General features: G+C 45.4%; 1 protein-coding gene across 1 annotated transcript; it reads right to left on the minus strand.

Annotated features, from left to right (window-relative positions):
* Positions 1-204: 204 nt before the first annotated feature.
* Positions 205-18,375, minus strand: LOC126252627 (platelet glycoprotein V-like). Its single transcript, XM_049953527.1, has 2 exons — positions 18,283-18,375; positions 205-3,034 (listed from the first exon to the last, which is right to left on the minus strand). Exon 2 carries the CDS (start codon positions 3,032-3,034, stop codon positions 2,054-2,056), a length of 981 nt encoding a protein of 326 aa, XP_049809484.1. The 5' UTR covers positions 18,283-18,375; the 3' UTR covers positions 205-2,053.
* Positions 18,376-20,539: the final 2,164 nt, after the last annotated feature.

Raw genomic sequence — 20,539 nt, forward strand, 5'->3', positions numbered from 1 at the left:
ATGATTAAATGGAGTCATATGATTTCCTAGATGTCAAGTCAGTGCCATGTAGACATACCTTCTCTGTGTTTTACCTCCATTTCCCAGTTATGCATACACTGTGAGCTACAACAGTGTGGCTAAAACAGCGTTTGGGTAGGAATATTAAGGAAAATGACAAATAATTTTTGTTTAACATATTTTATTACATTATACTGGCATAAAAATTACATTGTATCTTCAGTCTATAAATATAAATAAATATCTACAATCTTGGATGTAGCAGTGTCAATGAAATGTTTTCTACAAATCACTACATACAACTTAAGGGGAAAATAGATATAATTCTGTTCTCAAAAGGTGATTAAGCAACAAAATCACGAATACTGTAAAACGACATTGTCGATGTAGTTCAATTAAGACACTAACTTTCCAGTCAGAGAGTGAATCCAATAAAGCCCAAGAAAAAACAAGAAGCTTATGTAGACACTCCCACATAGCCTGAATACTGTACTGTATATACACTGGCTGTACAATGTGTGGATTCTCCTGAGTTTGATCAGTCGGGAAACATAAAACCACATACAAAGAACTTGTGTCATCTGTGTAGTTCATTGTACAATGGTATCATCAGTCATGATTGAAAATATGCTTTGGAAAAGTAATGAGTGAGGAAGACAGTCTTCCACATATCAAAGTGAACGATTTTCTTATCTGAAATAAATGAAAAATGATCATAGTATGCTAAACTTATTTACAGTATGGAAGAATAGCTAAATGGATATGATAAAACTAAATGCTGTGAGAATTGTTTACTCAACGATAGAAGCAGAATAGGAAGGACAAGGGAAGGAAGTGTGTGGACAGGAGGTGTGGATAACGTAAGGAAGAGAATATGAACCATAGAAGCAACATTTGCCACTCAAGGACACTTGCAATATTCCCAGCAGTGTGACAACAAAACATAGGCAGTACAAGAGCACATACCACTGTTGTGGTAACATATGTATATGAAATCTGATTTACTCATTACTGACTGAGTGATGGATATGAAGAGATTGATTACAGTAAATATTTAATTTTAGTAACAATTAAATAGCTACTCAGTCACAATTTAGTGAGTACACTAATATTTGGGTCATAGTTTGGGTTAGAGATTGCATCATTAGGTAATATTAATAGAGAAATTAACATGTACAATCATATTTTGAACAGAAGACACAAGTAATTTTTGACATTGTTCGTGAAACATGCATTAAATACTGATGAATCTCATAAACTGTGACAAGAACTGTGTCAAGTGCTAATAAAATAAAGATGGTACTGATACTGAGAGGAGCACAGTTGTAAAGAAGTGGCCGGATGAATGCTATTAATGCTACTTGAGCACAGAAGAAGAAAAACTGGCATTTGGAAAATAATTGTTTCTTCTGTTAATACTTCCAGGTGGAGAGGCTGTAGTCACTGCTTAAAACTATTCACTAACATTTTGTTCCTGTATGCAGGGTACACATTCAGAGGTGAGTCACTGACAATTCTTTAGAAATTTCAATGTGCCTGAACTTACAGGGATAGAAAAAGCAGACGTAAACAGAAGTACACAGTGCTTTCGTATTACTTTTGGAGAATACGTCGGGCAAATGTACGTACGATGGAAGAATGTGTTCTATTTTTTGTAGCACAGTAGACTGAGCAATGAGCGACATTCTAATGGGAACCATTTAAATGACAGAAACAGTCACAGAAAAGAAATAAAGAAGAAAGTGAGGCAGTCGAATATGTGTTAGGAACTGCCACTGGGGAAATATGCGAATGAGAGATACGGGCTGGAATGTGGTACAGAAATAGAGCTACAGAGTGTTAGAGAGTGATGTCAGCTAGGAGCATCCAGTAGAGGGAGAGTAACGGGTTGCACTGTAATGGAAACTGTTTACACAGTGCTCGAAATGGAATGGATGAAACACGAGCGGTGTGGGCGAAAGGAAAGTGAAGCACCGTTCGAGTGAGTAGCCGCCGGGAGCTGCTGCCGGAGAGACGTGCAGTGGCGGCGGGTGGTGTGTGGCGCCGCGGCGGCTCAGGCCGGGCAGTCGAGGTTGTCGAGCAGCGTCCAGGCGGCGCCGGTGGCGGCGCAGTGCGCACGCACGGACAGGTTGCGCGCGGCGGCCCAGGAGCGAAGCGGGTATAGCGCACAATCGCACTCCAGTGGGTTGCCGCCCAGCTCGAGGCGCGCCAGCGAGCGCAGAGGCGCGAATGCGGCGGCGGGCGGCGCTCGCAGCTCGTTGTCCTGCAGGTCGAGCCTGCGCAGCGCGCCCAGCCCGGAGAAGGCGCCGGCAGGCAGGTCGCGCAGCCGGTTGGCCGACAGGTCGAGGAAGAGCAGTGCCGACGAGGCAGCGAAGGCGCCGGGCGCGGAGGGCAGCGCGCGCAGCCTGTTGCGCGCGAGGTAGAGCGCGCGCAGGTGCGGCAGCGCGGCGAGCGCGCGGCGCGGCAGCGCGGCCAGGCCGCAGCGCGACGCGTCGAGCACGAGCAGCAGCGGCGCGCGCAGCCAGGCGCCGTCGGCGGGCAGCGCGGCCAACGGGTTGCCGTCCAGGAAGAGCTCCTGCAGGCGCGGGTTGTGCGCGAACGTGTCGGCGTGCAGCGCGCGCAGCCGGTTGTCGCTGAGGCGCACGGTGCGCAGCAGGCGCAGCCCGCGGAACGCGTCCGGCTCGACGGCAGCCAGCGCGTTGGCGCCCGCGTCGAGCAGCTCGAGCGCCGACAGCCCCAGCGCCGCCAGCGAGCCGTTGCGCAGTGCCGTCAGGTTGTTGTCGGACAGGTCGAGCTGCTGCGCCGCCGGGTCCAGCGAGGCCGGCAGGTCGGTCAGCCCGGCGGCCCGGCAGTCCGCCTTGGAGCCGGTGTACGTCCAGTAGGTCTTGCACGGCGACGGTGCCAGCTCGGACTCGTCCGAAGACGAGGACGCCGGCGCCGTCATCGACAGGGGCGCCGAGACGACGGCCGGAGCGGCCGACGCCCACGACGCCAACAGCAGCAGCAGCGGCAGCGACTTTGCGATACGTAACATCTGCGAGACACAAATTGTCGGGGTAAACGCACCGATCTGAGCGCACTATTTGCACTTAATAAATTATTAACGGGTGTGTCGAAGAATTCGAGTGAGGAACAGTACTGGCCAAATGCACCTTCCTGCAAGATTCGCAGGAGAGCTTCTGTGAAGTTTGGAAGGTAGGAGATGAGGTACTGGTGGAATAAAAGCTGTGAGGATGGAGCGTGAGTCGTGCTCGGGTAGCTCAGTCGGTAGAGCACTTGCCCGTGAAAGGCAGAGGTCCCGGGTTCGAGTCTCGGTCTGGCACACAGTTTTAATGTGCCAGGAAATTTCATATCAGCGCACACTCTGCTCTAGATTGAAAATTTCATTCTACAGCCTTCAGGTTGATAACAACTTAACCATTCAATGTAACTGGTAACGAACTTACACTGGCCAGCCGGGGTGGCCAAGTAGTTCTAGGCGCTACAGTCTGGAACTGCTTTCGAATCCTGCCTCGGGCATGGATGTATGAGATGTCCTTAGGTTAGTTAGGTTTAAGTAGTTCTAAGTTCTAGTGGACTGATGACCTCATAAATTAAGAACTAAGAGCCATTTCAACCATTTTTTGAACAAACTTAAAATTAGTTTTTGTTTTAGCTACATGTTTTACCAGCTTTTGGTTAGAAATAGAAGGAATTTTCCAGAAGAAGTTATTTTAGGCTAGATTTACAATCTGATACGTTACCTGTCAGACATTTTGTGTTACTCGGCGAGAGATAAAGGTACGAGTATTTCTGCCTAGTTATTGCGCTCCATTCTGAGACGCTGACAATTTAATCTCGAGTAATGAACTCCATTTTTTTCCTTGTGTTGTAGGTGTGGACATTACTACCCTTGAAGGGAAGAAGACGAACTTCTCGCGGAATAGAGAAAATTTATGGAAACAGCATTTGTGACAGACGGCAGAGCGATATTGCAATCTATAAAATCCATCTCCATCTACATCTGTACTCTGCAAACCACTGCAAAGTGTACAGCACTGGGTACTCATCATCCTACCATTTATCATGACTTCTTTCTCTCTCATCCACGCATGGAGCGGAGAAGAATGCTTGCTTAAAGACATCTGTGCCGCTGTAATTAGCCTCATTTCGCCGTCGAATCCCCACGGGATCGATACATAGGGTGTTATAGTATACATCCAGAATCTTCACGTAAAGCTGGTTCTTGAAACTTCGTGAGCAGGCTTTTCTGCGATATTATGCGTCTGTCTTCTCAGTATGTGTTGAATTCCTCAGTTAGTCCTATTTGACACAAGTCCCACATACTTAAGCAATATTCTAGGGTGTGTCCTACAAGCATTTTGTAAGCAATCTCCTCTGTAGACTGATTTCCTTTCCCTAGTATTCTAGCAAGTGAAGTCTGCCACCTGCTTTACCTGCGACTGAGACTATATGATAACAAGCAGCGGTAGAAAGTACTCTAGCCATGTACTGTAGAATGACTTATGGAATATACGCTAATCAGCCAGAAAATTACGACCACCGACCTGCTATCGATATAAACCCGTCCAGGCGATAGCAGCGTCACCTGGTAAGGAATGACACACGCACAATGCATGTAGTATCACTGAGTGTGCTGTCCGAGTGTGGAATGGGGAAGGCGAGCTATCTATCTCAGTTTGACTGAGTGCAGATTGTGATGGCTTGGAGGCTCGGCAGGAGCATATTGGAAACTGTACCACTTGTCAGGTGTTCAAGGAGTGCTATGGTGAGTGTCTTCCAACACGTCGCGAAACCAAGGTGAAACCACGTCCAGATGTCGTGGGGTTGGGTGGCCACCCCTCATTACAGACGTCAGACATCGTAGGCTGGGCAGACTGGTAAAACAGGACAGACGGCGAACTGTGGTGGAACTAACATCAGACTTTAATACTGGGCCGAGTACAGCTATGTCTGAACGCACAATGTACCCACCACTCCTAACGATGGGTCTCCGCAGCCGACGACCCGTGCATGTGCCAATGTTAACACCACGACATCAGCAACTACGACTGAAATGGACATGTGACGACTGGCACTGCATGTTAGCTCAGTGACAGAACGTTGCAAGGTCTGATGAATTCCGATATCTTGTTCATCATGCCGATGGCAGGGCGCGAATCTGTCGTCTTCCAGGGGAACAGCTCCTCGACACCTGTACTGCGAGACGGCGACTCCATTATGCTTTGGGAAACTTTGATGTGGGCATCTATGGGTCCAACTGAGTCGTGCAAGGCACCGTGATGGCCAAGGTGTATAGTAGGCCGGTTGAAGACCACGTACACCCCTCCATCACGATCATGTTTCCCGAAGATAGTTGCATTTTTTAACAATGCAATGTGCGCCATGTCGCAAGGCCAGGAGTGTGATGGAGATGTTCGAGGAACACAGTGGCGAGTTCCAGTTGATGTGCTGGCCCGGCAACTACCCAGATCTGAACCCGATCGAACGCATCTGGGATGTGATTGAACGTTCCATCAAAGCTCATCGCCCCCTCCCAGTAATTTACGGGATTAGGTGACTTCGTGTGCAGATGTGGTGTCAACTCACTCCAGCGACCTACGAAGGCCTTACTGCTTCCATGCCACGATGTGTCGCCTCTTCTTATCTGTCCCATAGGTGGACATACCGGCTATTAGGTACGTGGACATGATGTTTTGGCTGATCCATGTATATCTATATGTTGAAATACGGGAGAACTCAACATCTTTATCGATTTAACGCAATGCGCAGTGCCTCGTTTTCGTATTAGGAAATAATTTCGATTGACGATGTGATGTTCCTTCTGAAATGCATGTGTGTCCGAAGGAACAGGTACTGCTGCGACTACAACCGTCACGCAATGCATGAAATGTATTCGCAGTAATGGAATGACGTCTATGAAAATTTGTGTCGAATACATTTCATGTACTCGGAAATGATAAACAGACATTATGTAAGAATTGCGGGAAACGTAACCCCTGTCACAACAGATAGCGCAGCTTCAAACGCAATAGCTAGTACTGCGAAATCTGCGCGGAGAATGAATCGGAGGATTGATTTATACTGCGGAAAAAATAAGTGAAGATAAGTACTACAAATCAAAACAGCTGTTCAAAAATGGTTCAAATGGCTCTGAGCACTATGGGACGCAACTGCTGAGGTCATTAGTCCCCTAGAACTTAGAACTAGTTAAACCTAACTAACCTAAGGACATCACAAACATCCATGCCCGAGGCAGGATTCGAACGTGCGACCGTAGCGGTCTTGCGGTTCCAGACTGCAGCGCCTTTAACCGCACGGCCACTTCGGCCGGCAAAACAGCTGTGTTGCACGTATTGTACGTCACACAATCTATTGGAGCTCACAAGGGGAGGCCGCCAATTGTGAAATTCAGATTCGATTCATACTCCGCATAATAAAAGCTCATGGCCAAAGGTGTAATGCGGCAAAGCACCAAGATGCACTTCTCAGCCGTTGTGGAGAAAATCGACAGTTAAAAGAAACCGTTGCGGTGAAATACTCTCTACGATTAACAGATTTCTACAGCGTCGTGGCGCAGCGGTAAGCGCTCGGGTTCGTAATCCGAAGGTCGCCGGATCGAATCTCGCGCCATGCAATATTTTTTATTATTAGTTTTTTGTAATTCAAACTATTAATGAATTGCTTATGCATGTTGGTGAAGGCGGATCGCTCTCCAATTGTACCGCCTCCATTTTTCCGTTTTTTTAACAGGGTGTACCAAAGCTCTCCCGTCCGCACTGATTTTCGACGATATTGTAAGTTGCGCTAGGGACCGCATCTACCTTCTTTCGAAGTTAGCAGGCAACTACGCTGTTACGCGGCGGCTCGTTTCGCCCCATTCAACATCTGTCCTTCAAGTGTAACGAGCGAGTAACGGAATTTATATTTCATACCTGCCACAGCGAATTTGTGTTCGTGGGGTCTCTATTCTAATTCGAACGTTTGACTTACGCTATACGTATTCGTTTCGGAATATCGTTTCTACGTCTTCCATTAACTATATGTGGTTAACATTATGAAGACAATTAATAACATTTGTGAAATACAACTTTGTTTGCGGAAAAATAATGATGTTCGAAGTCGCCAGTTTTTCCACGACAAACGACTTCCAACAACTTATTATATGCATAATTGTTGCAACTGATTGCCGGGAATTATATATATATATATATATATATATATATATATATATATATATATATATATATATATATATATACGAGGGCCGTTCAGAAAGTAACCTCCGGTTGATTTAAAAAAATACACCAAGTTAAATAAAAATATTTTAATATATACATCTTACAACTACAACTTTGCACTATTTTTCTACATAGTCTCCATAGCGATTGAGGCACTTATCGTATCTCTTCACAAGCTTTGAAATTCCTTCTGCATAAAAATCACCCGCTTGTGCCTGGAGCCAGCCTGTGACCGCATCTTTGAGCTCTTCGTCGTCATCAAACCGCTGTGACCCGAGCCATTTCTTCAAATGCATGAAGAGGTGATAATCACTTGGCGCCAGATCTGGGCTGTAAGGTGGATGGTTGATAACGTCCCACTTGAAGGACTCAAGAAGGGCCGTTGTTCTGCGAGCAGAGTGAGGACGGGCGTTATCGTGCAAAAAAACGATACCGGAAGTCGGCATACCACGGCGTTTGTTCTGTATAGCCCGTCGTAACTTTTTTATTGTTTCACAGTACACGTCTTGATTAATGGTCGTACCACGTTCCATGAATTCAACCAACAACACCCCTTTGGCATCCCAAAACACCGTTGCCATCAGTTTTCTGGCAGAAAAATCTTGCGAGGCTTTTCTTGGTTTGGTAGGCGAATTTGAATGTGCCCACATCTTTGATTGTTCTTTTGTCTCAGGGTTCACGTACTTAATCCAGGTTTCGTCACCGGTCACGATTCTGTTTAACAATGGTTCTCCTTCGTCCTCATAACGTGACAGAAAGTCTAACGCAGAGGCCATTCTTTGAGTTTTGTGGTGGTCGGTAAGAATTTTGGGCACCCATCGTGCACAGAACTTACGGTAACCCAATCTTGCTGTCACTATCTCGTACAAGAGAGTCTTAGAAATCTGTGGAAAACCAGTAGACAACTCCGACATTGAGAAACGTCGATTTTCACGAACTTTTGCATCAACTGTCTGAACGAGTTCGTCAGTCACCAATGATGGTCTACCACTCCTCTCTTCATCATGAACGTTTTCTCGTCCACTTTTAAATAAACGTACCCATTGACGGACAACTCCTTCACTCATAACTCTTGGTCCGTACACGGCACAAAGCTCACGATGAATAGCTGCTGCAGAATATCCTTTGGCTGTAAAAAACCTTATGACAGCACGCACTTCACATTTGGCGGGGTTTTCTATTGCAGCACACATTTCAAACTGCCACAAAAACTAAACTAGCGCAGGTACGACGTTCACTCGACCACGGCTTGATGCCGACTGACCTGTTGAGTGCGTGAACGCACAGATGGCGTCGCTACTCCCCCCACAACCCGCACTGTGACCAATCGGAGGTTACTTTCTGAACCGCCCTCGTATATATATATATAAACATTTGAATTACAAAAAACAAATAGTAAAAAAAAAAAGTAGCATGGTGCGAGATTCGATCCGGCGAGCGCTTACCGCTGTGCCACGACGCTGTGGAAAATTACGAACCGTAGAGAGTAATTCACCGCAACGGTTTATTTTAACTGTCGATTTTCTCGACAACGGCTGAGAAGTGCATCTTGGTGCCTCGCCACATTACACCTCTGGCCATGAGCTTTTATTATGCGCAGTATGAATCGAATCTGAATTTCACAATTGGCGGCCTCCCCTTGTCAGACGGCGTTTGCCGATTTCAGCGTACCGCGTGGCGTTTTTGAAATGCTTGTCCGCTGTTTACGTCTCTGTGTGATACGGGAATACTGCGTAAGCTAGAGGCTGCGTAACCATTTAACAGTGAAGAGTTACACAAGTGCCTTGAAAACAAATGTTTGGAAATTTGTGGTAAGTTCCTGTGAGACCAGACTGCCGAGGTCATCGGTCCCTAGGCTTACACACTACTTAAACTAACTTACGCTAAGGACAACACACACACCCATGCCTAAGGGAGGACTCGAACCTCCGACGGCGGGAGCCGTGCGGACCGTGGCAACGTGCCTTAGACCGCGCGGCCTCTGTAAACAAAGCTATCGAGGTCAACACCCGCAGACCAGCACACAACATGAAAAATCGCGACAGATTACATTTTGGTGCTGCAGCACGAATATAACGTGGACCTTCGTCTTTAGCAGCCAACGCTCTGCGATCTAATGTACAGAAAAACTGCGTCTCGTTCACTCTTCCACAGAGGGTAGCTGGAAACAGAGCTTGGAGTTGCTCTCGAGTTCCCTACAGACTTTGCGAGTGAAGCATGCCGCTATTGGTCACAGTTTAGCGCAGTTTCTTCAAGATCAGATACGTTTTCTGTGGTAAGAAAAGACGTCTCATCTTGCGAGCTACGTGTTGTGCAGTGCTATAATTTTGCATGTACGTTTAGTGGAATATGTGGATTCTGCTACATAATACGTTGCGAATAGACTTAGTAGTAAAGAAGTACCAAATTAAAACGTCATGCCTAATATTGAAGTTTTACTGCATGAACAGCAAAAATGCAGTAAGTCATCAATTTTTTCCTTTCATTTTGTCACGGTGTTAGCGAGAAGAAGTTTCTAAAAGGTTTAAAATTATGAGTAAAGTTTGTTGCAAGTCACTAAATGCTCTCATTCTGGGTGACCGTAGATTGAGCAATTTTTACGCCGATCAAAGTAGGAGTCAGCTTTCAAAGACAGATATCTGTAGATTTCTGCGTGATACAGCGATCACTGAACTAATGAGATCATTTTACCATTGCCTTCTCCAGTATCCGACGCTAACCAACCGGATCACGCTGGACGGATGTATCTTTATCTCGACCGCAATCAAACACAGTTATGTGTCAACCACACTGATACAGCGTGGCCAGTTCCATCATACCAACATTCTGGACCTTCTGTCGTGTGGCTTGATGGCTTTGTGGTAAGTGCTGAACAAGAAATCAAAAAGCGCGGCGTTCGGTTTCCGCTGGATTAATCAATTCAGAGTCTGAGTGAGGCAAAGAAGATGTCAGCGTCAGTAGGATCGTGCCAGAAAAGAACCACACTGATCAAACTAACCTTTGGGCTCAGGTTGCTTTACAAATAGGAGGTGGCCAGCACTAAATAGCCACTGTATGGCAGGATTTACTGAAACATCCAGTCTACCTAAAGAGGCGTAATTTATTTACGTCAGCGCCGCCGTGTCAAATTTAACCGTTTCCCCAGATCTTATGATAAAGCTGCGATGGGTTGGAATCTACCTCATGGGAGAATAAATACGACAAGAAAATGTGTAGCTACTGATTGCTGTTTCGGCCAAATTATCGGAGTTTTACACCACATCCACTGGTTCAAAATAATGCGGAATGTTAAAAATAAATTTACTTGTAGCTGCGTTGTGGGAGCTAGGATGTTGATACCGATGGGTCCCTTTAGGATTTCATAGCACCATTCCCGCCACATTAGACGCTTCGTCATAATGCCCAATCGAGAAGATCTTAACTATACTATACAACCTTTCCGAATAGTTAGTTCCAACTAATGGTCGTCATCAGATTCCGTTAAAAACAAAAGGAATGAAAGTTTCTCCTTTATTAAGGATATATAATTATTTTTTACAAAAAAGCTTTACATTTCCGGTCTCAGAAAGTTATATTCACCAACAAACGTGGTATGAATTTTAACAAAAACTTCCGTCGAAATCTAAAGAAAACATCCAGTAGCAGACGTCATGGTTCGGCTGAGGGTGTGTTCTTTAAGTTTTGTTTGTCACTACTGGTCAGTTTCTACCACATCATAATTATCGAACATATATGACCATACACACATAAAAAAAAAAAAGTTTTGCATCACCCCGGTTCCCAGAACTCAAGCAGATAGACGTTGACTATCGATATTGCTTCACAGACCCAGTCCCTTTGACTGTTCAGAGATGTCACTAAAACCGCCCAAATATGTAAACAACCATGCATGAGCAGCGCCTATTAGACGGAAGGGGTCCGACAGCCGATCAGTTCCAGTCATTCCACCAGGAAGTAGGGTTGAAATGTTCAAATCAGTGTGAAATCTTATGGAACTTAACTGCTAAGGTCATCAGTCCCTAAGCTTACGCACTACTTAACCTAAATTATCCTAAGGACAAACACACACACCCATGCACAAGGGAGGACTCGAACCTCCGCCGGGAGGAAGGAGGTATGCGGCTCGTGTTGTCTGTTGTTCAACCATACCTAGGCGGTCAATACCGCAGTTCGATCGCGTCCGCATTGTTACTTTGTGTCAGGAAGGGCTCTCATCAAGGGAAGTGTCCAGGCGTCTCGGAGTGAACCAAAGCGATGTTATTCGGACATGGAGGAGATACAGAGAGACAGGAATTGCCGATGACATGCGTCACTCAAGCCGTACAAGGGCTAGTACTGCAGTGGATGACCGCTACCTACGGATTATGGCTCGGGGGAACCCTGACAGCAACGCCACCATGTTGAATAATGCTTTTCGTGCAGCCACAGGACGTCGTGTTACGACTCAAGCTGTGCTCAGTAGACTGCATGATGCGCAACTTCACTCCTGACGTCCATGGCGAGGTCCATCTTTGCAACCACGACACCATGCAACGCGGTACAGATGGGCCCAACAACATGCCGAATGGACCGCTCAAGATTGGCATCACGTTCTTTTCACCGATGATATCGCATACGCCTTCAATCAGAGAATCGTCGGAGACGTGTTTGGAGGCAACCCGGTTAGGCTGAACGCCTTAGACACACTATCCAGCGAGTGAAGCAAGGTGGAGGTTCCTTACCGTTTTGGGATGGTACTGTGTGAGGCCGATGTACGCAGCTGGTGGTATGGAAGGCGCCGTAACGGCTGTACGATACGTGAATGCCAGTCTCCGACCGATAGTGCAAGCATATCGGCAGCATATTGGCGAGGCATTCGTCTTCATGGACGACTGTTCGCGTCCCCATCGTGCACATCTTGTGAATGACTTCCTTCAGGATAGTGGCCAGCATGTTCTCCAGACATGAAGCCTATCGAACATGCCTGTGTTAGACTGAAAAGAGCTGTTTATGGGCGACGTGACCCACCAACTACTATGAGAGATCTACGCCGAATCGCCGTTGAGGAGTGGGACAATCTGGACCAACAGTGTCTTGATGAACTTGTGGATAGTATGCCACGACGAATACAGGCATGCATCAATGCAAGTGGACGTGCTACTGGGTATTAGAGGTACCGGTGTGTACAGCAATCTGGAGCACCACCTCTGAAGGTCTCGCTGTATAGTGGTACAACATGCAATGTCTGGTTTTCACGAGCAATAAAAATGGCGGAAATGATATTTATGTCATGGACTGTGCGGCTGGTCCCGGCGGAGGTTCGAGTACTCCTTCGGGCATGGGTGCGTGTGTTTGTCCTTAGGATAATTTAGGTTAAATAGTGTGTAAGCTTAGGGACTGATGATCTTAGCAGTTAAGTCCCATAAGATTTCACACACATTTGAACATTTTTTTGATATTTATGTTGATCTCCGTTCCAATTTTCAGTACAGGTTCCAGAACTCTCGGATCCGAGGTGATGCAAAACTTTTTGTGATGATATACTTGACAACTGGTAATGACCATTAGTTCGAACCTGGCCAGTAGTGACAAAACAGTTTATTCAAATAACACACAATGACTTCTTTTAAGCGATGTGTAATAATGTCCAGTGGCACACCGGCCTGATGCAAGTGTTTCAACTGGAGGCCACTTGGTGACTTGCGTGTCCGACAGCCATCAGCATCCCGTTTTCCTCGGACGGTCACCCATCCACGTACAAATCGAGCCCAGCGTTGCTTAACTTCGATGATCGCGTGGGAACCGGTTTTACCAACGCGGCAAGGCCGTTGGCAATGTATATGTGAGGGTTCTGGACCCAAGTGTAAGTATAACGACCAACGAACTTGGTTCTGTAGGCGTGAACAACGTGAAAACAATTTTACCAATATATAGGTACATTTCAGTGCACAATATCGTGAACCGAAACAGTTTGCGTTGTCTTAAAAAGTAGTTGCTTAAAAGGAGACGGTTTTTGACTCACGCTCTTTTTCTGTTAGAATGAAGTGCTTCTTTCGAATAAAAATCGAGCCTACGAAGAAACATTATTTCGTTTTGGAAATTAGTAGAGACTGTGCTCCATATCATAGTTAACTACTGAAATACGGTGCTAGGAGGGTAATCCCAAAAGTTAGGTCTCCTATTTTTTTATACGTACATAGATCTGTTTATTTCTACAATGATTTAAATCAGTTTACAGCTTGATCATTTAGCTATTTTCGACCTAACCACCATTTCTGTCGATGCATTTTTGTAGACGCTGTGGCAGTTTTTGTATGCCTATGTCATACCAGCTCGCCGCCATGCTGTTCAGAAAACTGTGAATCTCTTCTTTCACCTCGTCATTGGAGCTGAATTGCTTTCCAGCCAAATGTTCTTTTAACCTAGGGAATAGGTGATAGTGACTGGGTGGCATGTCAGGACTATAGGGTGGGTGGGTGATTATGTTCCACTGAAACTGTTGCAGGAGACCAACAGTTTGCCGAATGATGTGTGAGCGAGCGTTGTCATGGAGAATGTGTACGCCCTTGCTCAATATTCCTCTTCTCCGGTTCTGAATTGCCCGTTTGAGTTTTTTCAGAGTCTCACAGTACCTGTCACTGTTGATTGTGGTCCCAGCAATTCAGCTCCGATGACAATGTGAAAGAAGAGGTTCATAATTTCCTGAACAGCATGGCGGCGAGCTGGTATGACACGGGCATACAAAAACTGCCACAGCGTCTACAAAAATGCATCGACAGAAATGGTGATTACGTCGAAAAATAGCTAAATGTTCAATCTGTAAACTGATGTAAACCACTGTAGAAATAAACAGGTCTATGTACTTATTAAAAAAATAGGAGACCTTACTTTTGGGATTACCCTCGTAGAATACTGGCGGCGAGAAAAATATTCATACCATGTGTGGCGATAGCAATGTCTTGCCGGAATCGCTAATGTGAAAATTTTTGTATTAATTAACGATTCCGAATACATGAAAGAAAATCAGTAAAGATACAATAGGTCGCATTACTTTCTAATGGCAGTTCGTCAGTTCTCAATAACTCCCCCACCCCCAGGTCTTAATTCGTTAAAATTCTTTAAAATGTCTAACTCCTGCAAATAAAACAGCTTCAAACGTCTCATTACTTTAATAACGAGTTATTGAGTTAAATATTCGACGTAGAGCATGTAAGCGAGGAGGAGCTAGGGAAAAGGATCGAAATCGTGTTTAAAGTTTGATGGGACTTGCTAAGCGCTCTCATTGCCAAACACTGGATGACGATATTATCAGTAAATTGCGGTCCCTTTTAAGCAAAAGCTAGCTTTCCTCCACGCATATCAATGTTTGTGATGTCGTACCTCTCGAACGAACTGTGTGTCGTACATTCAGTGGTATCTGTGGATACTGTCTGCAAGTGTGTTGCGAACTGAGTTACCGGTAAAGAAGTAATAAATTAAAACGTAATGACTCATGCTGAAGTTTTATAAACAGCGAAAATGTAGTAAGCGATAAACTTATTTCCTTTCGTTATTTTTTGGAGGTGTCGGTGAGAAAAAGTTTCGGTAAAGGTTTGAAATTATGTAGAAAGTTTATTGGAAGCCGGGAAGTAATCTCTTTCTCAAACACAGGATGAATATAACCAGGATAATATGGTCAGCTTGAGGTATACTGCCTCAAGACCCATAAACATTCTGTAACCTTAGTACCAGAATTATTGCGCTTAACTTTTAACGTAAGACTGATTGTACCTCTTAAAGAGTAGATTGTAAAAGCGTTTTAAATTTTTAAATTCAGTCAATAATCACATGAAATATCGAAAATCAAATTTTTGTTTGTCCTTCCAGCAGTTAGAAAGATAACCTGCAACTGGATTATGCTCCATGATAACTATTTTCAACGTACCACAGTGCTTTAGAGGAAGTTGAGATGAAAAATTTGGCTTAGGACGCTTGTAATCTATCAAGTCGGGAAGCTACCACAAAAACAGCCCAAACTACTGCGCAATGCCCGTCGCACCAGGTTTTCAATATCCTCTCACTCTGTTCTCTCAAACTATTCAGCCTAGAGGAAATATTAATAGGACCTTTTTTTTTATAGGATATTCAACGTAGTGTAATTTTGTACTGGGATACGTCTACGCTAGAGGCCGCGATTTTCGAGTTATTCAAGCAAAACGAACGGATGTGACTTTCAAATGCACTCCACCCTCAAACTCATCTCTCTTGTTCAGAATTTTTGTTTGGGATTTTGTTCATTGCTCTCCCTCCTATTACCGTACAAAAATTTGTGATCACATTAACTATTTCGCATATTTGACCTTTTTTGGTCTTCATTGACTGGGCTATTATTACGCCACCAGCTTAGCTGTGCACTTAAAAATTATAAAATTGACATTATGTAAATTTTATCTCACAATTTTGACAAATTTTACAGCATAAAATTAATGAAAAAATACATTAGTTTATGTAGCCTTTTTATTACGATACTATGGTGTTTGTAACGCTTAATTTTCGATCCAATTGTAATTATATTCCGCAGAATTTTTATAAAAGTCATTTTTCTTTCATTTCCCTAACAGGGATGTTTGAATTAACGATGTTAACGAAACAGCCGATTAAGCTGGTGGCGTCAATGAAACTCAATTAATGAAGACAGAAAGGGTCGTTAGGGGAAGTATTTCACGAAGTCGCAGACCTTTGCACGGTGGAAGGGGGGGGGGGGGGAGGGGGGTGCCACGAACGAAACACCAAACAAAAATCTTGACCGGTAGGGGGAGAGTGTGGGGGTGGGGATACGTTTGAAGGTCACTCCCGTTCGTTGATTTTGAGTAACTCAGAAATCACGGCTTCTAGCGGAAACGTAGCCCAGTATAAAATTAAACATTAAATTTAATACAAAATGGTCCTGTTCTGTTTTTTTCTCTAGGACCAATTGTTTGCGAGAAGAGAACGAGAAAATATTGAAGATCTCGCAAGACGAGCATGCACTGTAGCTTGGGTTGATTTTGTAGGCGAATTGTTGGTAGTTTCCCGATTTGATAGACTACAAGCGCCTTGCATCAAATTTTTCGTCTCGACTTGCTCTACGCCTTGGTACGTTGCAAACTATTATCGTCTACACCAGTGCTTCTCAACATTTCTTAGACCATTACTCCTGACTGTCCTGCCCCCCCCCCCCCCCCCCCCCCGCTCCCCCGCCATCTGTTGCCCCCCCCACCCCCCACGAACTGTAACACCTAACTAAACTCCAGGGTGAAAGACTCTTCTAGGAACACTTTTACTTTTAAAAACGATGAAAGATGAATGATATTTAGTTTGTGTGTGTGTATGTGTGTGTGTGTGTGTGTGAATGAATGACGAAGGAATTCGTGGTGCATTGCAAGTGCTATCCACAACTCCTTCTCAGATAAGAAAGCTAACTATCCACATTGAAGGTAGACACTTGTTTAAAATGTGGTACGCGTGATAGCGTTACGGAGATGTTTAGCAAACTCAAGTGGCAGACTCTGCAAGAGAGGCGCTCTGCATCGCGGTGTAGCTTGCTGTCCAGGTTTCGAGAGGATGCGTTTCTGGATGAGGTATCGAATATATTGCTTCCTGCTACTTATACCTCCCGAGGAGATCACGAATGTAAAATTAGAGAGAGTCGAACGGAGGCTTTCCGGCAGTCGTTCTTCCCGCGAACCATACGCGACTGGAACAGGAAAGGGAGGTAATGACAGTGGCACGTAAAGTGCCCTCCGCCACAAACTGTTGAGTGGCTTGCGGAGTATAAATGTAGATGTAGATGTAGCTACTGCTGTGTTTTACTGTCAATTAATTCGTTTATCTGTTTCTAAGCAAGTAATGAAGCAATGGCCTACTGCAGGTACTATCTACAATTTATTGACTACTGCAGGTACTGGAGAAGACATTTTCGTGAGATATTTAGCATTTGTTACCTATATGTCTCACTTTTATCGACAGTGATGTACGGGACAAAGCACAACATACGTGCATAGTCAGTGGACTATGTGAGGAACTTGTAACCTCCACTACATTAATGCTATTGATTCTCAAAGTAATTATTGGTAAAGTATACAGTCAGTATTGGAGCACTACAGAATTGTGTCAATAGTAATGATTGTTTGAAAATAATTCAGTTTCGTGAGTGAGAAAGAATTGAATCGTTTAGTTTTTAGCCCTCAGAAAATTTCATTTGACGCCTCGGGGGGTTATTTCCCCTAGGTTGGGTTCAAATGTTTCAAATGGCTCTGAGCACTATGCGACTTAACTTCTGAGGTCATCAGTCGCCTAGAACTTAGAACTAATGAAACCTAACTAACCTAAGGACATGACACACATCCATGCCCGAGACAGGATACGATCCTGCGACCGTAGCGGTCACGCGGTTCCAGACTGAAGCGCCTAGAAACGCACGGCCACACCGGCCGGCAGGTAGACTGGGTGTAAGTACATTTTCACCAGTGTCGTAATTGTGGTGACGTCCACTGTTCACGAAATCATGTCTCATTAAATCCTGCCATACAGTGGCTAGCAAGCTGGGGAACAAGTGGTCTACACCCTGCAGGTAGACTAGAATCTGATGACGGGCATCAGATTGGCTGCAAACAGGTCCGGTTCCGAGTACATTTCTCGACACAAACGACTTATCGTTTAGCGCCCCCCTTTCCCCTCGCGCACTTATAGATGGGTCAGTTTTTGCTACTAGCTGCAAAGCGCACTGTATACAAATCTTGCATTTGAGCGCCTCTCCAAGCTAGGCGCCCAAAGCGGCCTCTGCTGATTATGATACAACCTGTGCTGAAATCATACAGTTTGTGGCACCAGAGGCTCCCCTCTCTCCTCGGCGCCCCGAAGTGGAGAGTTGAGTCGCTAGGGCTTGATTCCGAATAACAGTGTTTTCGAAGTCATTGATCAGACATGGATTTTCCGTTTGCAGCAGCCCATTAACACGCTGAGACGGCTAGCACAGTGGAAGCAGTGCGCCCCACTATCGCGTGGTGACGCCCCAGCTGGGCAGTGGGCGCTGGTACCTTACCTGGAGCGACAGGTCGTGCGTAGCGTGGTACGGCAGTGGGCGGAGCACCTCGGCGGCGACAGAAGCGGAGCGAGACTGGCACTGCGACGCCACACGCACATGCGTGAAAGCTGCTGCGTGCCCGCGTGCGAAAAAAAAGGAAACCGAACAGCGAGCGCGGCCAAGACAAATATTTGCTCTGGAGCAGATAAACGCGCGGAAAACTTTGCTGCCTCTCGGCTCCCTCCCTGCCCCCGGATGCGTCTGGCGCCTTCCAGACTGCTGGATGGAGTGGGGCGGGCATCGTCTTCTGTCGAGTGCCGAGGCTGTCGCACGCCAGCCCACGGGCAACGGGCGGCACTGCAGGGTAGGATTCAGGGTCGAGTTGCCGGAGCGGGAATCACAGTTTCTTAGTTTTGCTCCTCCCCTCTCCCCTGCACCACCCAATACAATTTTCTGTTACTCCCACTTTCAATATAGCACTCTTAGCGTAGTTGCATAGGATTTAATATACACTACTGGCCATTAAAATTACTACACCACGAAGATGACATGCTACAGACGCGAAATTTAACCGACAGGAAGAAGATGCTGTGATATGCAAATGATTAGCTTTTCAGAGCAATCACACAAGGTTGGCGACACCTACAACGTGCTGACATGACGAAAGTTTCCAACCGATTTCTCATACACAAACAGCAGTTGACCGGCGTTGCCTGGTGAAACGTTGTTGTGATGCCTCGTGTAAGGAGGAGAAATGCGTAACATCACGTTTCCGACTTTGATAAAAGTCGGATTGTAGCCTATCGCGATTGCGGTTTGTCGTATCGCGACATTGCTGCTCGCTTTGGTCGAGATCGAATGACTATTAGCAGAATATGGAATCGGTGGGCTCAGGAGGGTAATACGGAACGCCGTGCTGGATCTCAACGGCCTCGTATCACTAGCAGTCGAGTTGACAGGCATCTTATCCACATGGCTGTAACGGATCATGCAGCCACGTCTCGATCCCTCAGTCAACAGATGGGGACGTTTGCAAGACAACAACCATCTGCACCAACAGTTCGAAGACATTTGCAGCAGCTCGGAGACCATGGCTGCGGTTACCCTTGACGCTGCATCACAGACAGGAGCGCCTGCGATGGTGTACTCAACGACGAACCTGGGTGCACGAATGGCGAGACGTCATTTTTTCGGATGAATCCACGTTCTGTTTACAGCCTCATGATGGTCGCATTCGTGTTTGGCGACATCGCGGTGAATGCACATTGGAAGCGTGTATTCGTGATCGCCATACTGGCGTATCACCCGGCATGGTGGTATGGGGTGCCATTGGTTACACGTCTGAGTCACCTCTTGTTCGCATTGACGGCACTTTGAACAGTGGACGTTACATTTCAGATGTGTTTCGACCCGTGGGTCTACCCTTCATTCGATCCCTGCGAAACCCTACATGTCAGCAGGATAATGCACGACCGCATGTTGCAGGACCTGTATGGGCCTTTCTGTATACAGAAAATGTTCGACTGCTGCGCTGGCCAGCACATTCTCCAGATCTCTCACCAATTGAAAACGTCTGGTCAATGGTGGCCGAGCAACTGGCTCGTCACAATACGCCAGTCACTACTCTTTATGAACTGTGGTATCGTGTTGAAGCTGCATGGGCAGCTGTACCTGTACACGCCTTCCAAGCTCTGTTTGACTCAATGCTTAGGCGTATCAAGGCCGTTATTACGGGCAGAGGTGGTTGTTCTGGGTACTGATTTCTCAGGACCTATGCACCCAAATTGCATGAAAATGTAATCACATGTCAGTTCTAGTATAATATATTTGTCCAATGAATACCCGTTTATCATCTGCATTTCTTCTTGGTGTAGCAATTTTAATGGCCAATAGTGTAAAATATTTTAATCTATAAAACCGCCGTGTCTGTCTGTTTCGACATGCTAATCTCAAAACTACTTGATTATTTTTCATGAATTTTTCACAGTAAATTTGACTGTAACCCAGAGCAACGTATAGGCTCTATTTCATGAAAATCGAATCACAAAATAAAGATATATCGCGATTTCAAGTTTTGTCGAAAACCGCCGAGCCTGTCTGTGTGTTTGAACACGCTAATCTCCTAAATTACTAAACGAATTGTAATGGAATTTCAAGGGTAACTTAAACGTAACTTGAGGTAATATATACGCTTTATTTCCTCAAAGTAGTATCATGCAAAAAAAATCTAAATTTAATGTTTTAGAAGTCTGCTCAGCTTAGGAGTTCGATTGCT

Source organism: Schistocerca nitens, chromosome 4 (assembly GCF_023898315.1).
Source record: "Schistocerca nitens isolate TAMUIC-IGC-003100 chromosome 4, iqSchNite1.1, whole genome shotgun sequence".
NCBI lineage: Eukaryota > Metazoa > Arthropoda > Insecta > Orthoptera > Acrididae > Schistocerca > Schistocerca nitens.

Coding starts and splice junctions, on each gene's coding strand:
- LOC126252627 (XM_049953527.1), bottom strand. CDS start 3,034: ATGTTACGTATCGCAAAGTCGCTGCCGCTGCTGCTGCTGTTGGCGTCG.